Source organism: Halichoerus grypus, chromosome 8, assembly GCF_964656455.1.
Source record: "Halichoerus grypus chromosome 8, mHalGry1.hap1.1, whole genome shotgun sequence".
NCBI lineage: Eukaryota > Metazoa > Chordata > Mammalia > Carnivora > Phocidae > Halichoerus > Halichoerus grypus.
Window position 1 is genome coordinate 80,979,460 of NC_135719.1, and position 20,916 is coordinate 81,000,375.

At 55.0% G+C, this 20,916-nt stretch overlaps 2 protein-coding genes and 1 non-coding gene across 5 annotated transcripts in view; 1 reads left to right on the forward strand and 2 right to left on the reverse strand.

Annotated features, from left to right (window-relative positions):
- SLC7A7 (solute carrier family 7 member 7) overlaps window positions 1-20,916 on the reverse strand; it is an 88,850-nt gene that overhangs the window by 44,294 nt on the left and 23,640 nt on the right. For 2 of the 3 annotated variants that reach the window (XM_036114800.2, XM_078053455.1), the window contains exon 2: window positions 5,227-5,431. In XM_036114800.2, coding sequence (XP_035970693.1) covers window positions 5,227-5,245 — 19 coding nt within the window. In that variant the 5' untranslated portion in view covers window positions 5,246-5,431. Of the gene's footprint in view, window positions 1-5,226; window positions 5,432-8,458; window positions 8,537-20,916 lie in introns of all 3 variants that reach the window. The other variant, XM_078053454.1, reaches the window with a different exon arrangement.
- MMP14 (matrix metallopeptidase 14) lies at window positions 250-10,555 on the forward strand. Its single transcript, XM_078053452.1, has 10 exons — window positions 250-626; window positions 4,613-4,761; window positions 5,012-5,134; window positions 5,514-5,821; window positions 6,319-6,484; window positions 6,830-6,986; window positions 7,164-7,302; window positions 7,435-7,585; window positions 8,065-8,180; window positions 8,524-10,555. Exons 1-10 carry the CDS (start codon window positions 522-524, stop codon window positions 8,856-8,858), a joined length of 1,749 nt encoding a protein of 582 aa, XP_077909578.1. The 5' UTR covers window positions 250-521; the 3' UTR covers window positions 8,859-10,555.
- Window positions 17,680-17,783, reverse strand: LOC118550142 (U6 spliceosomal RNA). Its single transcript, XR_004924412.1, has one exon. It is a non-coding gene; the product is annotated as a U6 spliceosomal RNA (small nuclear RNA).

Genomic DNA, 20,916 nt, shown 5'->3' on the forward strand with positions numbered 1-20,916 from the left:
AGAGGAATCAAGCCACCTAAAATATGCTTAGGGGGAGAAAGTCTCCCACATCCCATCCCCTGGGTCCCCCACCCACCCACCCCAGACCCCCGTCCTTAGCTGTGGCCTCAATCCCTGCAGATGGCAGCCTCCACCACAGAAAGGCAACTTAGGGGTTTTTTTTACCGGGCTCTTGGCTGTAATTGGATTCAGGCTGAAACAACCACGTCCGCACGGGAAAGGAGGGCATTGGGGCGGGGGCGGAGAGGCTGTAGGAGAAGGGAGGGACCAGAGGAGTGAGAGAGGGCTCGCGATGCAGTTCGCAGACTAAGCAGAAGAAAGATCAAAAAACGGGGAAGAGGGGACGAGCAAACAGGCGCTTTCAAGAGCAATCCCCTCATCTCCAAGCGGACAGCGCTCGAGGAATCCAAATTCAGTGCCCACCGAAGACAAAGGCGCCCCAAGGGAGTGGCGGCGCGACCCCAGGGCTTGGGCCCCCGCCGCGGAGCCCGCACGGCTGGCTGCCGGGACGGTCGCGGACCATGTCTCCTGCCCCACGGCCCACCGGCGGTCTGCTGCTCCCCCTGCTCACGCTCGCCACCGCGTTCGCCTCCCTCAGCTCAGCCCAAAGCAGCTTCAGCCCCGAAGTAAGTGAGCTCCCCGGCCCTGCCGGCAGTCGCGCCCGCCGGGGAGGCGAGCCGGGGGTGTTGAGCCACCTCTTTGGAGAGCAGGGCGCTCGGGGTCTCGGCCGCTCCAGCCCGCAGCAACCCCCTCCCTTTCCTTTCCCTCCTCAGCTCCAAACTTCCAAGTCGATCCAACTTCTGCCTCCCCCAGCCAGCCCCCCTCCCACCCGCCGCCGCCGCCGCCGACTTGCTTTCCCAGTCCTTTCCCGGGAAGAGCTTTACAGCTGGGGCCCACCCGCACCCTCCCCGGTCCCCCCGGGCTCTGAGCTCAGCTCCAGAACCAGGAGGGAGCTTGCTAAATACTTGGACTCCGCTCAGCCCCGGCTCTGCCCTGGTTTCTTGTCCTGTGCGCGAGTCCGTTGTTTCTTCAACTTTCCAGCCCTCCAGCGCTCTCCCGCCCGCGCCCGCCGGCCGGGGAAGGCTCGGGTGGACGGCGCCGCGGCTCCGGGGCCCCCCACGCTGCGCGCCTCCCGGGCGGTCCGGGCCCTCGGCGGATGCAGCCGCCGCCAGGTGGGGTCGGGGCTGGACGGCCGAGCCGCCCCGGCCCCCACCCCACCCCGCCTCTCCGCGCCGACCCCTCTGTGTCGCGGCCCGGAGCCCTGGCGTCGAAGGTCGCGGAGCTGGCGCCCTGGCCGCCTTTCCGTACACACAAAGCTCTCCTTGTGAGCCGGGGGTTCGGCCCGGAGGCCGCCTCCTCCCTCTGCCCCCTCACCACTACCACCCCCCCCCCCCAGCGGCGCCTTTAGGCTCTTCTAGTTGCTTTTCTTAATGGCTTTTCTGTGTTAATTGCAGGGAGACTGAGGGCATCGCACTGGGGAGTGGGGAGAGGGCCGGGCCCAGGGCACCCGCACATGTCTCGACTGCCTCGGTCGCCCCCCCAACCCATTCCCCGACGCTGTCCCACCGGCCCGGGAGGAAGCCGCGTGGGAGTTGTCTGGGGAGGTTTTTCCTCTCTTTCTCACTCTCTCTCTCTTATTTTGGGGTGAAGGTGGGAGACGAATTTGATCAGCTTCTTATTTTGGGACATCCCAACCCACTCAGCCCGGCAGGGCCTGGGTGCGGTCGGGAGGGGCCGGGAAGGGCCCCAGAAGGGGGGAGGGATCTGCACTTGGCTTCCTCTCTCTTGGTCCTGGCCCTGGACCCACCCCCGGAGGAAACATCTCCAGAAAGAACACACTCTCTCTGTCCCGAAGGGATCTGAGGCTGAGAAGCAAAGCGTGGCCCTAGGAGTGGGGGTGACCAGGGAGAGTGCAGATCTGCCCTGGGGCTAAGCCTGACACGGTCCAGCAGGAGGGGGCATCCTCTCCCCTGCCTGGAGCCTGGAGTCTTCATCGGAGGCCTGCAAGGAGAGCTCCTAACAAAAGAAGCCTGGGCATCTGGGGGCTGCCCACTGCCAACTTTGCCTGCCCTGCCTTCCCTCCCCTGCCCCACTAGGCCCCCTAGGGGAGGGGCGGCAGCCCTGGCTCTGTTTTAAGTGGGTCATGGGCAGTCCCAGTGCCAGAACCACCATTTGCTTCTGGGCTACGGAGGGGTGGGAGGCAGAAGGAGGGAGGAACAGGCCCAGAGGCTCCCATCCAGGGCCTGCTGGAGTTTGCCAAAGTTTCCCCCAACCCACCCACCTTCTCCAGGACTCCTAGGCCAGAGGTGGGAGGGGTTCTCTGGACTTCTCCCCTAGGGGAATACCTCCAGACCACTCAGTTTTCCAAGACAAAGCCAGCCAACTGAGTTTTTTGACCTAACATAGTTGCTCCCTCTCCAGGCCAATCTAGAGGGTGAGCTGGGGTAGCCAGGCCTCAGGCAGCCGGGTCCCTCCCACCAGGCCTCCAGAGTCCTGCACCAGCTCCAGGACAGCCCTCTCCTCCCGAGGCCTGTCTGGCACTTGGCCCGTCCCCCCCACTCAGCCGCAGACACAAGAGTCCTCTCTTCTGTGGTTCCTACCTCACCTCCTAGTCTTCTCTGTGGTTCTTGCTTTGCTCAGAGCCTAGGCCTGGGAGGAGAGGGATGGGGGCACTTCCTTTCCAGGCCTCGAGGCTCTCTTGACTGCAGGGAAGTCCCTTTCTTGCCTAAGTCTCGCTCAGACTCCGAGATCTCTGATTCCCACAAGTCTCCATTTTTCTCTTTTGTATATGGGGTGGACGTTGTGGGTGTGAATATTTAGACCTGACTACTTTCTTGAAAGACTCATCAGGGAGAGGGATTTATCCCAGAGCTCCTGGATGTGGATCTCCTCACGTCTCTGCCACCCTCCATTCTGTCATTCTGCCCTCAGAGAATTCCCCTCAGTTTCGTTCCCCGAGGGTTGAAGGGGCCTGACTTAAGTCCTCCTGACTTCCAGCTCCAGGAGTAGGCCACTCCCATCCTTCTCCAAAGCTGAAGCAGCCGCTCCCCCAGCAGGGGTCATAAGCCTGCGGGGTGTGTGCCCCACAGGTGAGGCTAAGGGCGAAGGGGGTTTCCCGCGTACTTGGGCACAGGCCACAGCAGGCCTCCCGGGCCACGAGCCGTGGCATCAGCCAGCACAGGTCAGGGCACGTCTGCAGCGCCTGCGGGGAGCAACCAGGCATGCAGCACCCCGCTCTGCTCCCACGCGGTCTGCCAGAGGTTAAGCTTGGCTCCCTCCTCTACCGCTGAGGAGGGGCTCTCAGAGGCGGGGGGTGCTAAGGTTGTTCTGGCCAGGCCCCTCGGCTGGGGAAAGGCTGGGTTGTTTACATCTTGGGCCCTAACTCCCATCAGCCTTGGGGGATCACTTCCCAGAACCCTGTTGCAATTCTTGTCCTCGCGGGCACATGTCCCCGGTCAGCTGCTCCTGAATCACCCCCAGCCCCAATGCAGGAGCACTGCTCCGCCCCCAGGGCCTGGGCCTAGAGGTGAAGGGCCTCGGGAAGATCCATCCTGACGACCTGGGATAGGGGTTGTGGCACCCAGCGGCGGCCTCTACGCTCCGAGCTTCCATCCTAGGCAACCCGCAGGCCCCCTCTGAACTCCTGAGGAAGGCGAAGCTGGAGCAGGGACCAAAGTAGTATCTCCACTGGAGAATCCGAGTATTTTCATATTCCATATATAACTTGGCTCATTTTACTTTTCAGGCTTTAGGAAAATACTCCATTGTTCTTGCAATAAAGGCCGTATTCTGTGTGCCTTTCAATCAAATACTGAAAACCTAACTTTATGTTAAGGCAATATGCCAGCCTTTATATTATGAACAATTCACAACATACCTCAAGTACAATACTGTCACCGACTCTCTACCACTACCCCCATCTCCCACTCCCTCTACTGAGAACCTCAGATGGGCCTTTAGGACGCAAGCCCTAGGTCAGGTGCTTGGATGGGGACAGAGGCAGGATCCTAGCTCTGTGGCTGGATCACACCCCCACCACCTCCAAAGGTCCCAGCTTCCGGTCTCAGCAGCCAGCCTCAGCCCTAGCTCCTGTTCCGCTCTCTCCTTTCTAAAAAGATATCAGCTGTGAGGGTCCTGGAGGCATGGCATCCCTGTCCTAAGAGGGTCTCATACCAGGACCAAAAGAGAGCCCCCTCAGCCTCCCTGCCTCCACCCATCATGAGAACAACCCACTCGCAGGTAGGACATGCTATATTTACAAGAACACTGACACAGAGGAGGAAAGTACTGGAAGGAATCTCAGCTCTGAGAAGACATCCTAGGACTCAGTTAAACCATCTGGGCTCCCATTCTCAAGAGTTACAGCCAAAGTCCAGAGCCGTGTCTCCCCACCCCTGTTTGAGCCCACAGCCCCAAGAGGACAAGTCATACTGGGGCCTGGGCCAGAGTTCAGGTCCAACCTGGGAACTCCTCCAGCCCCACTGCCAGAGCCAGGCTGGGAGCTCGTTGCCCTTTCCTCCTAAGCCAAGGGTGCATGCCAGATACCAGGGGGAGGCCGAGGCTCCCCTCGGGCCAAGTGGAGATGCTCGAAGCCACATTCCTCTCCCTGCAGGCCTGGCTGCAGCAGTATGGCTACCTGCCCCCCGGGGATCTGCGCACGCACACACAGCGCTCCCCCCAGTCCTTCTCAGCTGCCATCGCTGCCATGCAGAAGTTCTATGGTCTGCGCGTGACGGGCAAGGCTGATGCAGACACCATGAAGTAAGTGCTAGACCCTGGCAGGAATCCTGCGTGGCACCCAGCGACAACACTGAGCACAGGGACATCGCTACCTGCACGCCTGACTCCTGCCTCCTCCCCCAACCCCACACGCTGGTCAGACGCTGGTCCCCACCCTCTCCTATTCACCCTGACCCCATAACCTTGGCCCTTCCCAGGCCAGGCACTTCCCCTCTCCTCTGAAGACCTTTCTCTTTAATATGCTGCCCTGACCACAATCCTCACTCCCTAGGGCCATGAGGCGTCCCCGCTGTGGTGTTCCCGATAAGTTCGGGGCTGAGATCAAGGCCAATGTTCGAAGGAAGCGCTATGCCATCCAGGGCCTCAAATGGCAGCATAATGAGATCACTTTCTGGTGAGTCCAGCAGGCAAGTTGCCTTTCTCACATCAGGGTCACCCTCCCTATCAGTTGTGCTAACAGACTCAGAGGCCTCCTGTCCTACTCACCTCTATCCCTGTGAAGCATCCTTGGGAGTGGGGAGGAATGTGGCTGTAATCCTGCAGGAAGGTGCAGCCTGTGGGGGGTTCACCCCAGGGCCAGAAAGCCGAAGCCTGGGGGGCCCCTGAGCCCTCGGTTCTTGGGGCAGAGGCATCCCGCACGAGGCAGCAGGAAGAGCCAGGCAGCAAAGGTGGCTGGGCGGTTCAGTCAGACCTGGGAAAGTACAGAGAAGGAGAATTGTATCGGTTGTGATCCTAACGCACTCCCATCCTCTCCCCATGTGGCTGGACCTCAGCATCCAGAATTACACCCCCAAGGTGGGCGAGTATGCCACATTCGAGGCCATTCGCAAGGCATTCCGTGTGTGGGAGAGCGCCACACCACTTCGTTTCCGAGAGGTGCCCTATGCCTATATCCGAGAGGGCCATGAGAAGCAGGCAGACATCATGATCTTCTTCGCTGAGGGTTTCCATGGTGACAGCACACCTTTTGATGGCGAGGGTGGCTTCCTGGCCCATGCCTATTTCCCGGGCCCCAACATCGGAGGGGACACCCACTTTGACTCTGCCGAGCCCTGGACTGTCAGGAATGAGGATCTGAATGGTGAGCGAAGTAGCCCTGGGACTCATTTATTTTGGGGAGTGTCAGTGACCATTTGTAGTGGGGGCGGTTCTCCTGCCTCCTCCCCAAACCTCAAACCCCCGAGTCTCTGGGCTACAAAGATCTCCTAGTCTGACTTCCAGTGAAAGCAGGATTCTTATTTTGCTCCACTTATATCTGGTCCCTTTGTCACCCAATAATTGACTTCCCAGTCAAAGACTTCCCACTTCTCCGGGCAAATGTCACCTCTAGCTCCTGGGAGAACCTGGGGCCCAGATGGGACCTCAACTTCCCTTAATACACGCCTTCCTGGGATTGGTATCTGGCCCCAGAGCACCCTCTCACCTCCATCCAGAATAGATTGCTGACTGGCTTTGTGGCTTTTTGGGTGGAAAACATGACAGGCAGGCTCAGGTGTGAAAACGAAGCCTCTGGTGGGAAAGGAGGGAGTCTGAGGGAAGGGACCCAGGCTGCCCTCATCATCCTCCCCATCACTCCAGGGAATGACATCTTTCTGGTGGCTGTGCACGAGCTGGGCCATGCCCTGGGCCTTGAGCATTCCAATGATCCCTCGGCCATCATGGCGCCCTTTTACCAGTGGATGGACACAGAGAACTTCGTGCTGCCCGATGACGACCGCCGGGGCATCCAGCAACTTTACGGCGAGTAATCGATGCCCACATCTGCTCCTTCTCCCCTCCTGGTCTCTCTGACCTGTGCATCCCTTCCCTTCCCCCACGCCCTACGGTCTGTCCCCAACCTCACCTGACCCTGCCTCCACCCACCACCCACTCCCACTTTTTTCTTTTTTTTACATTATTTCTTCTACATGTTTTATTCTTCTCCCACTTTTGAGTCCACCTTTCCTGTCCTTTCCCACCTGATTGCTTCAGCCTCCCCCCAAAGGGCCATCCACACCTTTCCAAGGGGATTGTCTGCCCATACGCCTCTTCTGTCCTCCCCCTCTGCCACAAAGTCTGAAGTGCCTCTCATGTTCTCTACACCAGGGAGTCAGTCAGGGTCCCCCACCAAGATGCCCCCTCAACCCAGGACGACCTCCAGGCCCTCTGTCCCCGATAAGCCCAAAAACCCCACCTATGGGCCCAACATCTGTGACGGGAACTTTGACACCGTGGCTGTGCTCCGAGGGGAGATGTTTGTCTTCAAGGTGAGAGGAAGAAGGGGGCCGCTGTGGGGGACGGGAGGGCCCTAAGCCCAGCAGGCTGGGTGGAAACAGCAACAGGAGGACTAAGAACTAGAACTGAGGCAGTGGGAAGCTTTGGGGACCAAGCCAGAGGACTAGCTATAAGACAGAATGTACTGTCCCCACCTCGACGCCTTCTAGGAGCGCTGGTTCTGGAGGGTGAGGAATAACCAAGTGATGGATGGATACCCCATGCCCATCGGACAGTTCTGGCGGGGCCTGCCTGCATCTATCAACACTGCCTACGAGAGGAAAGATGGCAAGTTTGTCTTCTTCAAAGGTAACCAGGCATTCTGCCCGCATTCTCTGGCTATGGGGAGAGTCTTCTGGGAGGAGTGGGTTCCATTCAACTCCTCCAAAGACCCAAGAGCCCCAGGGGAACCCTGATCCTGCCCTCCTTTCTCCTCTGCAGGAGACAAGCACTGGGTGTTCGACGAAGCTTCCCTGGAACCTGGCTACCCCAAGCACATCAAGGAGCTGGGCCGAGGACTGCCTACTGACAAAATTGATGCCGCTCTCTTCTGGATGCCCAATGGAAAGACCTACTTCTTCCGGGGAAACAAGTGAGACCTCAGCCCCTTGGCCCCAGGCCTCCCCCCTCAGACACCACCACCAGATTCCCTCGATTCTGGAGAAAGACCCACCTACCCTGGGGATGGTTCCCTGGACAAGTTAGTTGCTGCCTGAGCCTCTGCTGTTGCCTAGCAACAGACAGCCTCCATTAGGTGCCGAGTGAGTGGGAAGTGACCGGGTCACCACTGCAGACCCGGTCATTTGGCGCCTCCTGCCCCCAGCACCGTGCCTCCACCCTAGCTGCCAGGCACTGTCATTAAAGGCTAGTGGCGGCTCCTTGCAGCCTGGGACCTCCCATCCACCCCCACCTTCCGCCACTTCCAGCTGCAGGCCCTCATTACTCAAAACCCCTGTCCCGCGCCCTGTCCGTAGCCACCCTTTGCTCACTGGTGAATTTAGTCCTGGGCCCCGCTCCCCTCTGAGGACAGGCCCAGTGCCCGACTGCTTCCCCTCCCCTCCTCTCCCCCAGGTACTACCGTTTCAACGAGGAGCTCAGGGCAGTGGACAGCGAGTACCCCAAAAATATCAAGGTCTGGGAAGGAATCCCTGAGTCTCCCAGAGGGTCCTTCATGGGCAGCGATGAAGGTGAGGGGCGAGGGAGGTGTCCGTGAGGGGAGGATGGGGACAGCGGGCTAAGGGAGAAGGGGCGGCAAGCCGGACAGGACAGTATGGTGGAGAAAGCAGTTCCGAGGACGCCGGAACCCTTGCCTTGTGCCAGGCTCTGAGCAAAGTGCTTTCCGCACATCGGATCCCCGAGCCCCAGCGCCCTTCCAGCCTGGTACTAGAACTAGCCCGGTTTACAGCTGAGGCCACTGATGTTCCCAGAGGCTGAGGGATGAACTCAGCTGGCTCGCATGACTCACAGATTTTCCTTCCGCTCTTCCGTCTCTGTGGCTTTTCCCCGCCGCCTTCTTGCTGCCCCCTGCAGTCTTCACGTACTTCTACAAGGGCAACAAATACTGGAAGTTCAACAACCAGAAGCTGAAGGTAGAGCCAGGCTACCCCAAGTCAGCCCTGCGGGACTGGATGGGCTGCCCCGCGGCGGGCGGCCGGCCGGACGAGGGGACGGAGGAGGAGACGGAGGTGATCATCATCGAGGTGGACGAAGAGGGCAGCGGGGCGGTGAGCGCGGCCGCTGTGGTTCTGCCCGTGCTGCTGCTGCTCCTGGTGCTGGCAGTGGGGCTCGCCGTCGTCTTCTTCAGACGCCATGGGACCCCGAAACGACTGCTGTATTGCCAGCGCTCCCTGCTGGACAAGGTCTGACCCCCACTGCCGCCCGCCCACTCCTACCACGAGGACTTGGCCTCCGAGGGCCAGCAGCAGCAGGTGGTGGTGGGTGGGCTGCTCCCACCTGTCCCAGGCCCCCCTCCCCACCCCGCCCCCCACCTCCCTGCTTCTCTGTCCCGCCACCACCTCTCTCAACCTCAACCCTGGCATTGCTTCTTCCCTCCATGGGTCCCCTGTCCGCCCAGGGGCCTCTGCAGCTTGGTGTGTGTCCAGCCCCATCTGAATGTCTTGGCTCTGCACTTGAAGGCAGGACCCTCAGACCTCGCTGGCAAAGGTCAGATTGGGTCATCTGCTCCTTTTCCTTTCCCTGACGTAACTTTAACCTCTGAACTCTGACCTCAGGAGGCTCTGGGCACTCCAGCCCCACAAGCCCCCAGGTGCACCCCATTGGCAACCTCCTACCACTCTTTCTGGCTTAAAGGAATCTCATCTTGTTGAGGGGGAGACCGACCCTGAGAGAGTAGGAGCAGTTGGGGGGGTGGTTGGGGAGGGCCACACAGCCACCCTAAGACCTTGGGAGGAAAGCTCAGAGTCAGTCCCCTCCGCAGCAAAGATCTGCCTCTGCCCCGCCTGGCCCCAAGAACTTCCCCAGGAGCCTGAGCCATTAAGGAGCTGTAGAAACCCTTGACGGTCCTACCCCCACAAATGTCAGCCTTGGCTGGGGATGTCAGGGTTAGAGGAGCTGAAACCAGGGGCTGCAGCTACCGGGGGCGGGGGGGGGCAAGGAGAGAGACTGTCTGGAGCCCTGGGGGTGAGCCTGAAGGCCACAGAAAAAGAATCTTGCTCAAATGCAGGCAGCTGGGATAGGGACCAAGGGGCAGAGCAGTCAGGGGGATAGGACAGGACCAAAAGGCTAACTGGGGGAGGTGCAGTGGGAGTGGAGGGCCGGGGGCCGGGCAGGCCAGGCCAGCAGGGACACCACGAGGTGGGCTGTGGTACCCAGGGGAGGGCATGTTTTATCGGAGCTCTGAGGAAGGGCCAGAGAAAGGCACACCTACTCCACATTGGTGCCCTTCCTCCAACCAGAGTACACGTATGGGAAGGGTGGGGAGCCCAGAGAAAGGAGCAGAGATGACACACATCCAGGGACTGGTGACTTGGGACCTTCATGAGGGTGGCCATCTAATTAGGGAGGCGACCAGGGGCGGCAGCGCTCAGCAGCCTCAGCTGGCTTCAGTGAGGGGGCAGGTGCCTGGGTGGGTCTCGTCAAGTTAGCCCCTCACTTCCTGATGCCCCTGCCCCTCAGCCCATCCTTCCGGTGTCCTGCCTCCTCTCCCCCACCCAGCCCACCCATTCAAAGTCTCCTCTGGCCACCAGAGGTGGTCATGGTACCGGGGACTTGGGAGAGTGAGACCCTGTGGGGGCAGGGAGAGGGGAGGGATGTCAGGGTGGGGGGGTGGGGGTGTGTGGGGTGAACGGTGCTGGCAGTTCGGCTAAATTTGTCTTGTTTGGGTTTTTTTTTTGTTTAATGTATATTTTTATTATAATTATTATATATGAATTCCCTTCAAATCGTTCCTTTTTGTTAACAAGGGGCATGGGAAGGGTGGGGGTGGGGGGGGCAGAGGCATCCGACCCCAGGAACCTGCAGGGCGGGGCTGGGTCAGTGCCCTCTAAGGACATTTTTGACCTTGTTCAACCTTTCCACAAAGAATAAATGGTGTTTCACATTCTTTGTGTGGCTGCCTTCTCTCAGAGAGGTGAATGGAAAGCATGCCTGTAACCGGTGTTTTCTGTGACGTGGGGTTTCGGTATTTTTCATAAAGGAATATGTTTATTCTTGGTGGACAATGGGGATTCAGGGCCATAGCTGGGAAGGAGGGCATACCTACTCCATGGAGGCAGGGAAGTGGTCCACAGAGCCCAGCCACTCTCTCCCAACTCAGCTAAGGGGTTACCTGCGAGGCCCAGAGCTGCAAAGGCAAGAGGAAGTGGTCAAGCTGAGGCCACTCGGAAAATCTTCCTAAATTGCATTACCCTGTCCCGTGATCTGGCCACAGAACCTCCGTTTCCTCAGACCTCTCTTTCTGCTGCTGGGGACTCCCAGGATCATCTTTGACCTCAGGCAGGCCCTTTACCCCAAGCCCTCCGCATCTAAGCCTCTTCTAGACCTGGGGGACTCCAGCTGCAGGGGCAGAAGGAACACCCAGGAAGGACAGACAGTTGCCCGTGGCCAATTAAGAGCAGCCTGTCTCTGGCAAAACAGGAATCTCACCCCAATTGCCCAGGAGAGGCAAGATGGTCAGGTCGGAAGGGAAGAATAACAAGGCTTTGTTTCTTCGAAACTGCTGCCCCAGACAGGGTTCCCAGGCTGTCGACCCACCCTTCCTCCGAAACCAGCCTGGGGGGAGGAATAGCTCAGTTGCTGAGTCAGCTCAGCTGAAGGGGAGCAGCCCTCTTTCTTCCTCCCCTTCCCTTCCTGCCTTAGCCCAGCCCTCCCCGGGCTCCAGCCCAGGCCCCCTCCTCGGCCTTCCTCCAAGAGCGCTGGCCCCACCTAAGGCCAGTGCTTCTATCCAACTGCTCTTCAGGGCTGGTTGGTGTGATTGCTTTGGCAGAAGGGGTACCCCACCTCTCTGCCAGCCAGGGACCCTGACCCTATGCCTGGCCTCCTCCACCTCTCCTGCCAACAGCTGTTCGGCACAGCCTGTGTATCTCAGTGGATTTGGACACCACCTCCCTGCCACCTTCACCGGAGGGGATGGTGACCCAGGGAAGCTGGCCTGGGAAAGTCAGGGGTTGTCTTGGGGTTGGGGGGAGGCGGGGGGCTATGCATGTCGCAAGGAGCTCAAAGATGAGCTCATGGCCCCTTTGTGTTTTTGTGGCCCACATCTGGAGGCAATTACAGATGTTATCCAGTGGGAGTTCTGCAAAACACAGCTGGAGCCAGTCGTGGAGCCTGGGGAGGGGGGGACTGCCAGAGGGAAGAGGAGGGGGAGCCTAGGGCTGCCACGGCTGGAGTGCGGTTTCCCCATCACGAGGAAATTGTTTGGCCCTGATTCTGGAATCACAAGATGCTCTCTGAAGCCAAGGGGGAGAGATGGGAATGGAGGACCAGAGACAAAGGGGGAAAGAGGTGGAAGAGGCTTCCGGAGCAGGGAGAATTGTGGGGTGGAGGCCGGCAAGGTCCCGTGCTTCTGACGTGCCCTGGGCCTGAAGGATCCAGCCCAGGGAGGCCGCCAGAGACCCTGGGAGGTGCCTTGCTGATCGCACAGGGTCAGGCACGGTGAGGGGAGAACAGAGGTCCCTGCTGCTTCCCGAGAGACCTGAAAAGGCCGCTTTCACTGGCCCTACCCCGCTTTGTCCATTGGGCCTGACCCAGTTTCTAAGGTTCCAAGTTCCTGTATTCGAAAGCAGCACATGTGAGCTAGAGCAGCCAGGAGGGAGCCAAGGGGAATCTGCGAGGAGCTTTGGGCAGAACCCAGGGAAGCAGCCTCAAAGGGGACTGCAGCAGGGGCAAGCGCTGAGGAGAGGCACTGCTCGGCCCACCACGGCACCCCACACGTTTGAGGGGGGGGCCACAGACTCCCTTCCCCAGGGCTCCTGCCACCAGCGGGGCCCACACCTCCCAGGCTGCCAGCCAGGTGCTGGGTCAGCGACACGAGAAGGGAAGATCGAAGAACGAGCTGGGCCCTCTAGAGAAGAGAGGACTGAGCAGAGTGACCCCTCACGCACAACCTGCCCAGCCCTGCTGGTCCTTCACTGTCGCTCCCCTGAGGCCCCTTCTCTGCATGCTGACAGACTTCCCAGTCCTCTTTCCCCTCCGTACTCCCACTTCCCTTTCCAGCCAAAGGGAGGTGGTAAAAAACCCAACATTTGCTGAGGTCCTCGTGACACCTAATGACACAGGCACGACCATTACCCCTGTGTTACAGGTTTGGAAACTGAGGCCCAGATAAGACTTCCTTAAGGTCGTAGCTCATTAGTCCAAAATGAAAACCCAGGTCTGTCTGATTTTTTTTTTTCTTCCCTGTGTAGGTAGATTCTGCCCGTGTCTCTGGGTGTCTCTTCCAGTGTGGCCCCTGCGTGGCTGGGTATGTGTGGTAGTGTGTGTTCTGGGGATCTGACGGCCCACGAGTGCTTGCTTCTTGTTCCATGCAGCAGCATCGGCATGGGGAGTAGGAATGCAGCAGAAGGGCTCTCCCTCAGGAACCCGCTTTGCCTGCAGTCACCTCCCTTTTGGGGGACAGGAACAGGTACTCTGAGGGAAGGAAGGAAGCAGCAGGAAGGACTCAGAAGCCAGAAGGACTGAGTGGCACGAATGGCAGCAGCTAGGGGAGGGATGGGGGTGGTGAATGGCTGTGACGAGGGCCTAGGAGGATGAGAGCCTTCTCGTTCCCTAAGGCCCCAAGGGAACCCCAGTCAAGGCTAATCCATTGTCCTGCAGTCCCTGTACCCCCTTCTTACCCACCCCCCAAATCTGAATTAACTTCCTTTAGGAGACCAATGCCTGCACACCTAACCTGGGGGTTTCGGCCTTTGTCCCTCAGACAGTCTTGGGAGACTGGGGAGACCCAGAGGCAGCCTTCAAGGGGGCTGGGCACTTGGGGCCTGGAAAGGAGGCAGGCCTGACTGGCCAGAAGCCACCTTTCAAATGAGCTCACACACATACTTTCCACCCTGGCCCAGGGCCGAAGGCTGAGCGCCTTCCAGGCCAGCCTTCCCCAGCCAGGCCCAGCCCCCTCTGTCCTCCTCTGTCCCTCACCAGTCCTGGAACCAGGGCCTTTATGGCAGGATTGGGCACCCCAGGCCAGGGCTGTGGCCACACCCCAAGGGAGCAGCTTCCACTATCTCCATGCTGAGGCAGCACTCCCCCGCTCCCCCAGGGTACCTTATTTCTCCAACGGGCCCTTTGTGGCTTAGAGGAGGAGGAGACCAGTTTCCTGCCCCCACAGACCCACACCTGAGTGGGGAGGGGCAATAGATGGCCCAGAAGAGGTGTCCACACTGCAGTGAATTGGCGGAAGGACTTCCTGAAATAGCTCATTGACTCAGGGACCAGACCAGGTCTGGGAGCTGCCTCACCATGGATCACATCCTACTCACACACTTCACTTCCCAATAGGGGCACTTCCCTGATTTGGGGCAGGATGGGGTGTGCGTGGGGCAAGGCCAGGATGACCACAAGGGAGGGGAAAAGACTGGTGCCTCCAAAGGCCTAGCGGATTCACACACACGCGACAAGCTCCAGCTCATTTCGATCCAGCCTGTGGTCAAAGACGTCACCCTTTGCTCAGCTTCCAGAGACATGGAGCACCAGGCCAGAGAGCAAAATCAATTCCCAAAAATGCTCTCCTTGGCCACTCAGTGTCTGGCTCTGTGCTCGGAGTGTGGTTGCCCTGACCGTATATTCTGGATCCAATAATATTATCTTCCTGGGGTTCTGTGCGTTAGTGTATTCAGACATGGCAGACAATTCCTCCCACTTTGGATTCCAAAATATGGCCACTGCAAGCAGATCACACAGCCTGCCACAGCCCTCCAGGGCACTGATGGGATACTTCTGTCAAGGAATGACTATGATTCATAATAATACTGACCCCACCACAGCCACGGGACAAACGTTCTGTCCTCGCTTCCTTACAAAGGAGTAGGATGGTGCTAGGCACGCAAGAGTCCCTTAATAAAAGTTTGTTGACTTAAAGGAACGCCTGGGTGGCTCAGTCAGTTGGGCGTCTGCCTTCAGCTCAGGTCATGATCCTCGAGTCCTGGGATTGAGTCCCGCATTGGGCTCCCTGGAGCCTGCTTCTCCCTCTGCCTCTCCCTCTCTCTCTCTGTCTCTCATGAATAGATAAATAAAATCTTAAAAAAAAAAAAAGTTTGTTGACTTAAAGGGACGCCTGGGTGGCTCAGTCATTTAAGCATCTGCCTTCGGCTCAGGTCATGATCCCAGGGTCCCGGGATTGAGTCCCGAATGGGCTCCCTACTCAGCGAGGAGCCTGCTTCTCCCTCTGCCTGCCGCTCCCCCTGCTTGTGCGCTCTCTCTCTGACAAACAAAGAAATAAAATCTTTAAAAAAGGGGAAAAAAAGGTTTGTTGACTTAAATTGCCAGTGAAAGTTGTGAATTACACAAGCAAACAGCTGTAGCTGGGAATATATAAGTACTGTACACATATGTATAGAAGTATTATGTATACGTAACGTAAAAAATCATTGAGCTGTAGGTTTTAGTACATTTCATGAACTTGACTGTATATTTCACCTCAATCTTTAAAAAGTTAAAAAAAGAAAGAAAAATATATCAAGGTAATGGGTTCATAATTCCTAAACATTTGTCCCTATGGCCTCCTCATGTGTCCCCCACAGCCTGCCCTTAATCTGGGAGTGATCAGTATCGGGTTGTGTTAACCCAGCGCTTCTGGAAATACCAATCCTTCAGGCTGTACCCTCAGGCCAGCGTGCTCTGGACCCTGGCCTGGGGGGCCCACACAAAGTTCTCTCCTCCTGACACCTGCCAGTTGTCCCCAAAGTCTCTCCTCTACCTTACCAGCCAGTGTTCCAGAGCCCCCCACCCCTTGCCTGCACAAAACTGCATCTAAATTCTGGGTGGAGGAAAGCTGGACAAGGGGCCCAGAAGAACACCCACCCCACTCTCCGGCTGGCCACCCCCGCTCTGCTGCAGAGACCAGCCGGGCAGGGTTTGCGGGGCGATAGCGCCCCCTTGTGCTGGGTGTTGGCGCTGCGAACCAAGCCTGAGAGGCAGGGACCAAGCCAGGCCCCCGACACGGGCCACGGATACCGGATAGCGCCAGACTGTTCCTTACCCCTCTCCACTTTCCATGTTTCCACCCAGGACACCTGTACTTAAAGGGGTGGGACTATGGGCGCAACAGGATGACAAGCCTTAGCCTTCCAGCTGCAGAGAAGAAAAGGTCAGAGTTTCCCTCAGCTGTCCCTGTTGCGGGGGTTGGTGGGCAGCCCTCGAATAACAACGGGAAGGAAGAGGGAGTGGAGTTGGGGTGTGGGAGGAAGTAAGGGGCCACTTTGGGGCCCTCTCAGAGCTCCTCCGAGTCGCCACGCTGCCCCCCTGTGGACGCCTCAGACACTGATCGCTCCACGATGCCCTTCCCCTGGGCCCGACCTCGGAATGCTTTGACCGAAGTGCCAAGGCAAGCCGGCCTCCCTGCCTCCTTTATCCGAGAGTGGGCATTTCTGTGTCACTTGCCTGAGGCCTTTGGAGGTCATGCCTCCTCTTGGGGCGCCTCTAACCTGCACTCATCCTCCTAACCTCATCCCCACCCTAACCTCATCCTCACCCCAGGAGGATCCTTTAATCCCAGTCTCATATTTATAGGGCTCTTCAATCTTGTACTTAAAAAAAAAAAAAAAAGCCTGTAGGTATTTTGTAACTATCACTATATTATTGCTGTGTTTATGCTAAGAGTTTTCATTTGTTAAATAGAAACATTTAAAATACACCAAGTACTGGGGCACCTGGCTGGCTCAGTCAAGTAGAATATGTGACTCTTGATTTCGGGGTTGTTAAATTCAAGCTTCATGTTGGGTTTAATGATTACTTAAAAAATAAAATCTAGGGGCGCCTGGGTGGCTCAGTCGTTAAGCGTCTGCCTTCGGCTCAGGTCATAATCCCAGGGTCCTGGGATCGAGCCCCGCATCGGGCTCCCTGCTCCGCGGGAAGCCTGCTTCTCCCTCTCCCACTCCCCCTGCTTGTGTTCCCTCTCTCACTGTGTCTCTCTCTGTCAAATAAATAAATAAAATTAAAAATAAATAAATAAAATAAAATCTAAATAAATAAATGAATAAATAAAAAAATTAATAAAATATACTAAGTATCTTCAAAACCATCTTAGTATTTAACTTTGTAATCTACCAGACACCCCCAAAATGGACATGATTTGAGGTTGCTCCAAACCTCCGAGGTGTGTCTCCAACCCAGCATCTCATTCTTTCCAAAGTGTAAGGAAACTTGCTCCTATAACCATATGGCAGGGTCTTTAATCCCCACTCCCTTCAAACACAGAAGTTTCCACATCTTGAAAAGCTCTCTCCTGGATATTGCTGCAGCCTTGAATGATTTCCTTCATATCCCCCTTTTCTGTCAAGCTAAAGTTTTTCAACAGCTGTCTGCATTCCTTCACTAGTCATTTTTTTAAAGTTTTTTAAAGTTATTTATTCATTTAAGTAATCTCTACACCCAAAATGGGGTTCGAACTCACAACCCCCAGATCAAGAGTGGCATGCTCTCTGACTGAGCCAGCCAGGCACCCCAACCAGTCATTTCTTTCTTTCTTTTTTTTTTTTCCAATCAGTCATTTCTTTTTAAACTAAACTCCACATCTGTGGAGGCAACCCAGACATTTACTGAAACTTCTCCTTTATTTTTTTTTAAGATTTTTAATTTATTTATTTGACAGAGAGAGCAAGAGAACACAAGCAGGGGGAGCAGCAGAGGGAGAAGACGCAGGCTCCCCACCAAGCAGGGAGCCCGACGCGGACTCGATCCCAGGACCCTGGGACCATGACCCGAGCAGAAGGCAGACGCCCAACCAACTGAGCCACCCAGGCGCCCCTGAAACTTCTCCTTTAAAAAAAGGGGGGAGCACCTGGGTGGCTCAGTAGGTTATGTTTGCCCTCTGCTCAGGTCATGATCTCAGGGTCCTGGGATCAAGCCCCATCTTTATCTTCTTCTTGGGGCTTCCCCCTCAGCGGGGAGTCTGCTTCTCCCTCTCTCTCTGCCCCTCGCCACTGCTCATGTTCTCTCTCTCTCTCTCAAATAATCTTTTTTAAACAATTGAAGTTTAATTAACATACAGTGTTATATTAGTTTTAGGTGTACAATAAAAATATGGAACACTTCATGAATTTGTGTCATCTTTGCACAGGGCCCTGCTAATCTTTTCTGTATTGTTCCCATTTTAGTATATGTGCTGACGAACTGAGCACTGAAACTTCTCCTGAAAGGGCCCTCATGACCGCTTTCCTCCCACCTGAGGTCTTCTCTCTGCTTTCACTGTGTTGGCCTCATGTTAGCATTGAACACAACTTGCTTCTAGAAGCTTCTTTGCCCTTGTTTTCTGGGAAGATATGTGAAATTCACAGAGTTGCCAAGGAATCCTGAAGGTCCAGGACCCCTGCCCTCTGCATCAACCCTACCTGTACCCTCAGCTTCTGTGCCTCAAGCAGGGAACAGACTGACTTTCCTTATTTGCTCTCTTAATTCCAGGCTCTGCCCTTCAGACTGCACAGAACAAACAAATTCTTGTTCCATGCTATAGCTCTTCAAATATTTGGATCTACTTTTCATATATTCAGTCCCTCACTCAAATTAAGCTTTTCTTTAGGTGAAAAGACTTTCTAGTTCCATAAACTGCTTATCATATGACATGGCTTAGAGACCCCTCACCAGTCCTAACACCCTCCTCTAGATTGATTCATTATATCAATCTTTTTTTTTTTTTTTTAAGATTTTATTTTAAGGTAATCTCTACACCCAATGTGGGGCTCAAACTCACAACCCGGGGAGCTTTGTGCTTCACCGACTCAGCCAGCCAGGCGCCCCCATTGTATCAATCTTTTAAAACATAGCTTCCAGAACAGAGAGAGGTAGTATCACGTGATGGTTAGGAACAAGGGCTCTGGAGTTACACAAGCCAAGTGGGAATCCAGGCTTTACAACTTACTAGTTTGGCGGCTGGCAAGTTATATCACTTTACAGAGCTTGCATTTCCTCATCTTTAAAATGGGGCTAATATTTGAAAGAGTAGTTGCGCAAATTAAAAGATGTAATCTGTGTGATGCCTAGGACTGGCATTCATTCAGCAAACATTTATCGAGTACCTACTTTGTGTCAGACGCTGTTTTTGGCACTGGGGATACACCAGTAAACAAACAGATCCCTGCCCCAAGGAACTTACATTCTTTTTTTTTTTTTTTTAAGATTTTATTTATCTATTTGCCAGAGAAAGAGAGAGAAAGAATGCACAAGCAGGGGGAGAAGCAGGCAGAGGGAGAAGCAGGTTCCCCGCTGAGCAAGGAGCCCAATGCAGGACTGGATCCCAGGACCCCGGGATCATGACCTGAGCCCAAGGCAGACACTTAATGACTGAGCCACCCAGGCGCCCCAGGAACTTACATTCTTGTGGGAGGAGCAGGCAATAAACATGATAAATGAGTAAAATATATATAGAATATTAGATAGTGATAAGAACTTTCCAAGTTTTTAGTTCTGCATCATTTTTGATGAACAATTCCCCCTTTAAATCATTTTTCTCTTCTTGCATTTTACTGCAAGTATTCAAGGGAAACCAGGCTGCTTCCTCAACACTTTGCTTCGAAATTTCTTCAGCCAACTGGGGCGCCTGGCTGGCTAAGTCAGTACAGCATGTGACCCTTGATCTTGGGGTGGTGAGTTTGCGCCCCACATTGGGTATAGAGATTACTTTAAAAAGAATTAAAAAATTTAGGGGTGCCTGGGTGGCTCAATCGTTAAGCATCTGCCTTCGGCTCAGGTCATGATCCCAGCGTCCTGGGATCCCGCCCCTCATCGGGCTCCCTGCTCAGCGGGAAGCCTGCTTCTCCCTCTCCCACTCCCCCTGCTTGTGTTCCCTCTCTCACTATCTCTCTCTCTGTCAAATAAATAAATAAAATCTTAAAAAAATAAAATAAAGAAATTAAAAAAAAGAAACTTCTTCAGCCAAATATCCAATTTCATCACTCACAAGTTCTACCTTCCAACAAATACTAGGACACAAACACAATTCGGCCAAGCTCTTTGCCAATTTATATCAAGGATCTCCTTTCCTCCAGTTTCCAATTAACATGTCCCTCATCTCCATCTGGGACCCAGTCAGAGTGACTTTGACCATCTATATTTCTATCCACATCCTGTGCACTACCACTTAGGTAATCTAAGGAGACTGAGGTCTATACAGCTCTCTCCTTCTGAGCCTTCACAAGAATCGCCCCTAATGGTCCTCTCACAGCAATGGTAGCTTTTTCTAAGCATGCACCTCTGGCTTTTGACCATTCCCCAGGTCTAAAGCCACTTCCACATTTTTAGGCATTTGTTACAACAGCACCCCAACTTCTCAGTAGCAAGCCTCTGTCTTAGGCCATTTGGGCTGCTATAACAAAATACCACCAACTGGGTAGATTTATTGCTCACAGTTCTGGAGACTGAGAAGCACAAGATCAAAGCACCAGCGTGGTCACCTGCTAGTGAGGGCTCTCTTCCTGGTTCACCGCCACACCTCCCCACCGTGTCCTCTCATAGTGGGCCCCTTTTATAAAAGGCACTGGTCCCATTGTGGGCTCCATCTCATGGACTTAACATGTCCTGAAGGCCCACCTTCTAATACTATCATCTTCTGGGGTTAGGAAATCAACATATGAATCTGGGGGCTGGGGGACACAAACATTCAGACCATAGCACCGTGGCTCCTGCACGTGCTAGAAGTTTCATCTTGAGCCAGTTATCTGACCTACCTATGACTCAGTTTCCTCAAGTATAAAAGGAGGGCAAAAATAACACCTACTTCCTAGGGGTGAGGTGTGGTGAGGATTAACTGAGATAATACACGTGAAGTGTTTAGAACAGTGCCTGCCATAGGCAAGCAGTCTACCAAAGTTCGATACTTTCATTCTGAAAGCCAAACATCTGCCCATTTTCCACTACTTCCACTATTTCTCAAAATTCCTCAAAGATTTCCAAGAACATCTCCACAGGCTCATTCCTAAATGTACCTGATGGTCTAGGATGTGATTTATATGGGCCCGGACACTTAAACTCACTAGATTAATTAAAACTTAAACTCATTTTAAGCAACTATGTCCTCTTTAGTTTTTTCCTATCGTTTTGGGGCTTGAATTCACTCTTAAATATGAACCCCCACTGTCTAGTTTAGTGCCTTGCACTTGGAAGGCACTCTAACAAATACTTATAGAATGAAACTCTTTTCTACCCTAATGCTATTTCTTCCTGATGATGATGATTGCTCCCAACAGCCTAGATCTTGACTTTATTTTTTGGCAAATTTTCATTTACTGGGCATCCCAGACCATGGGCTCCCTTCCTCCT

What these genes read in the sequence shown, in the direction of transcription:
- MMP14 (XM_078053452.1), top strand. Translation starts at nt 522, where the DNA reads ATGTCTCCTGCCCCACGGCCCACCGGCGGTCTGCTGCTCCCCCTGCTC. An exon ending in GGGAGATGTTTGTCTTCAAG is followed by an intron (nt 6,987 to 7,163) that starts GTGAGAGGAAGA and finishes GACGCCTTCTAG; the next exon opens with GAGCGCTGGTTCTGGAGGGT. An exon ending in CAAGTTTGTCTTCTTCAAAG is followed by an intron (nt 7,303 to 7,434) that starts GTAACCAGGCAT and finishes TCTCCTCTGCAG; the next exon opens with GAGACAAGCACTGGGTGTTC.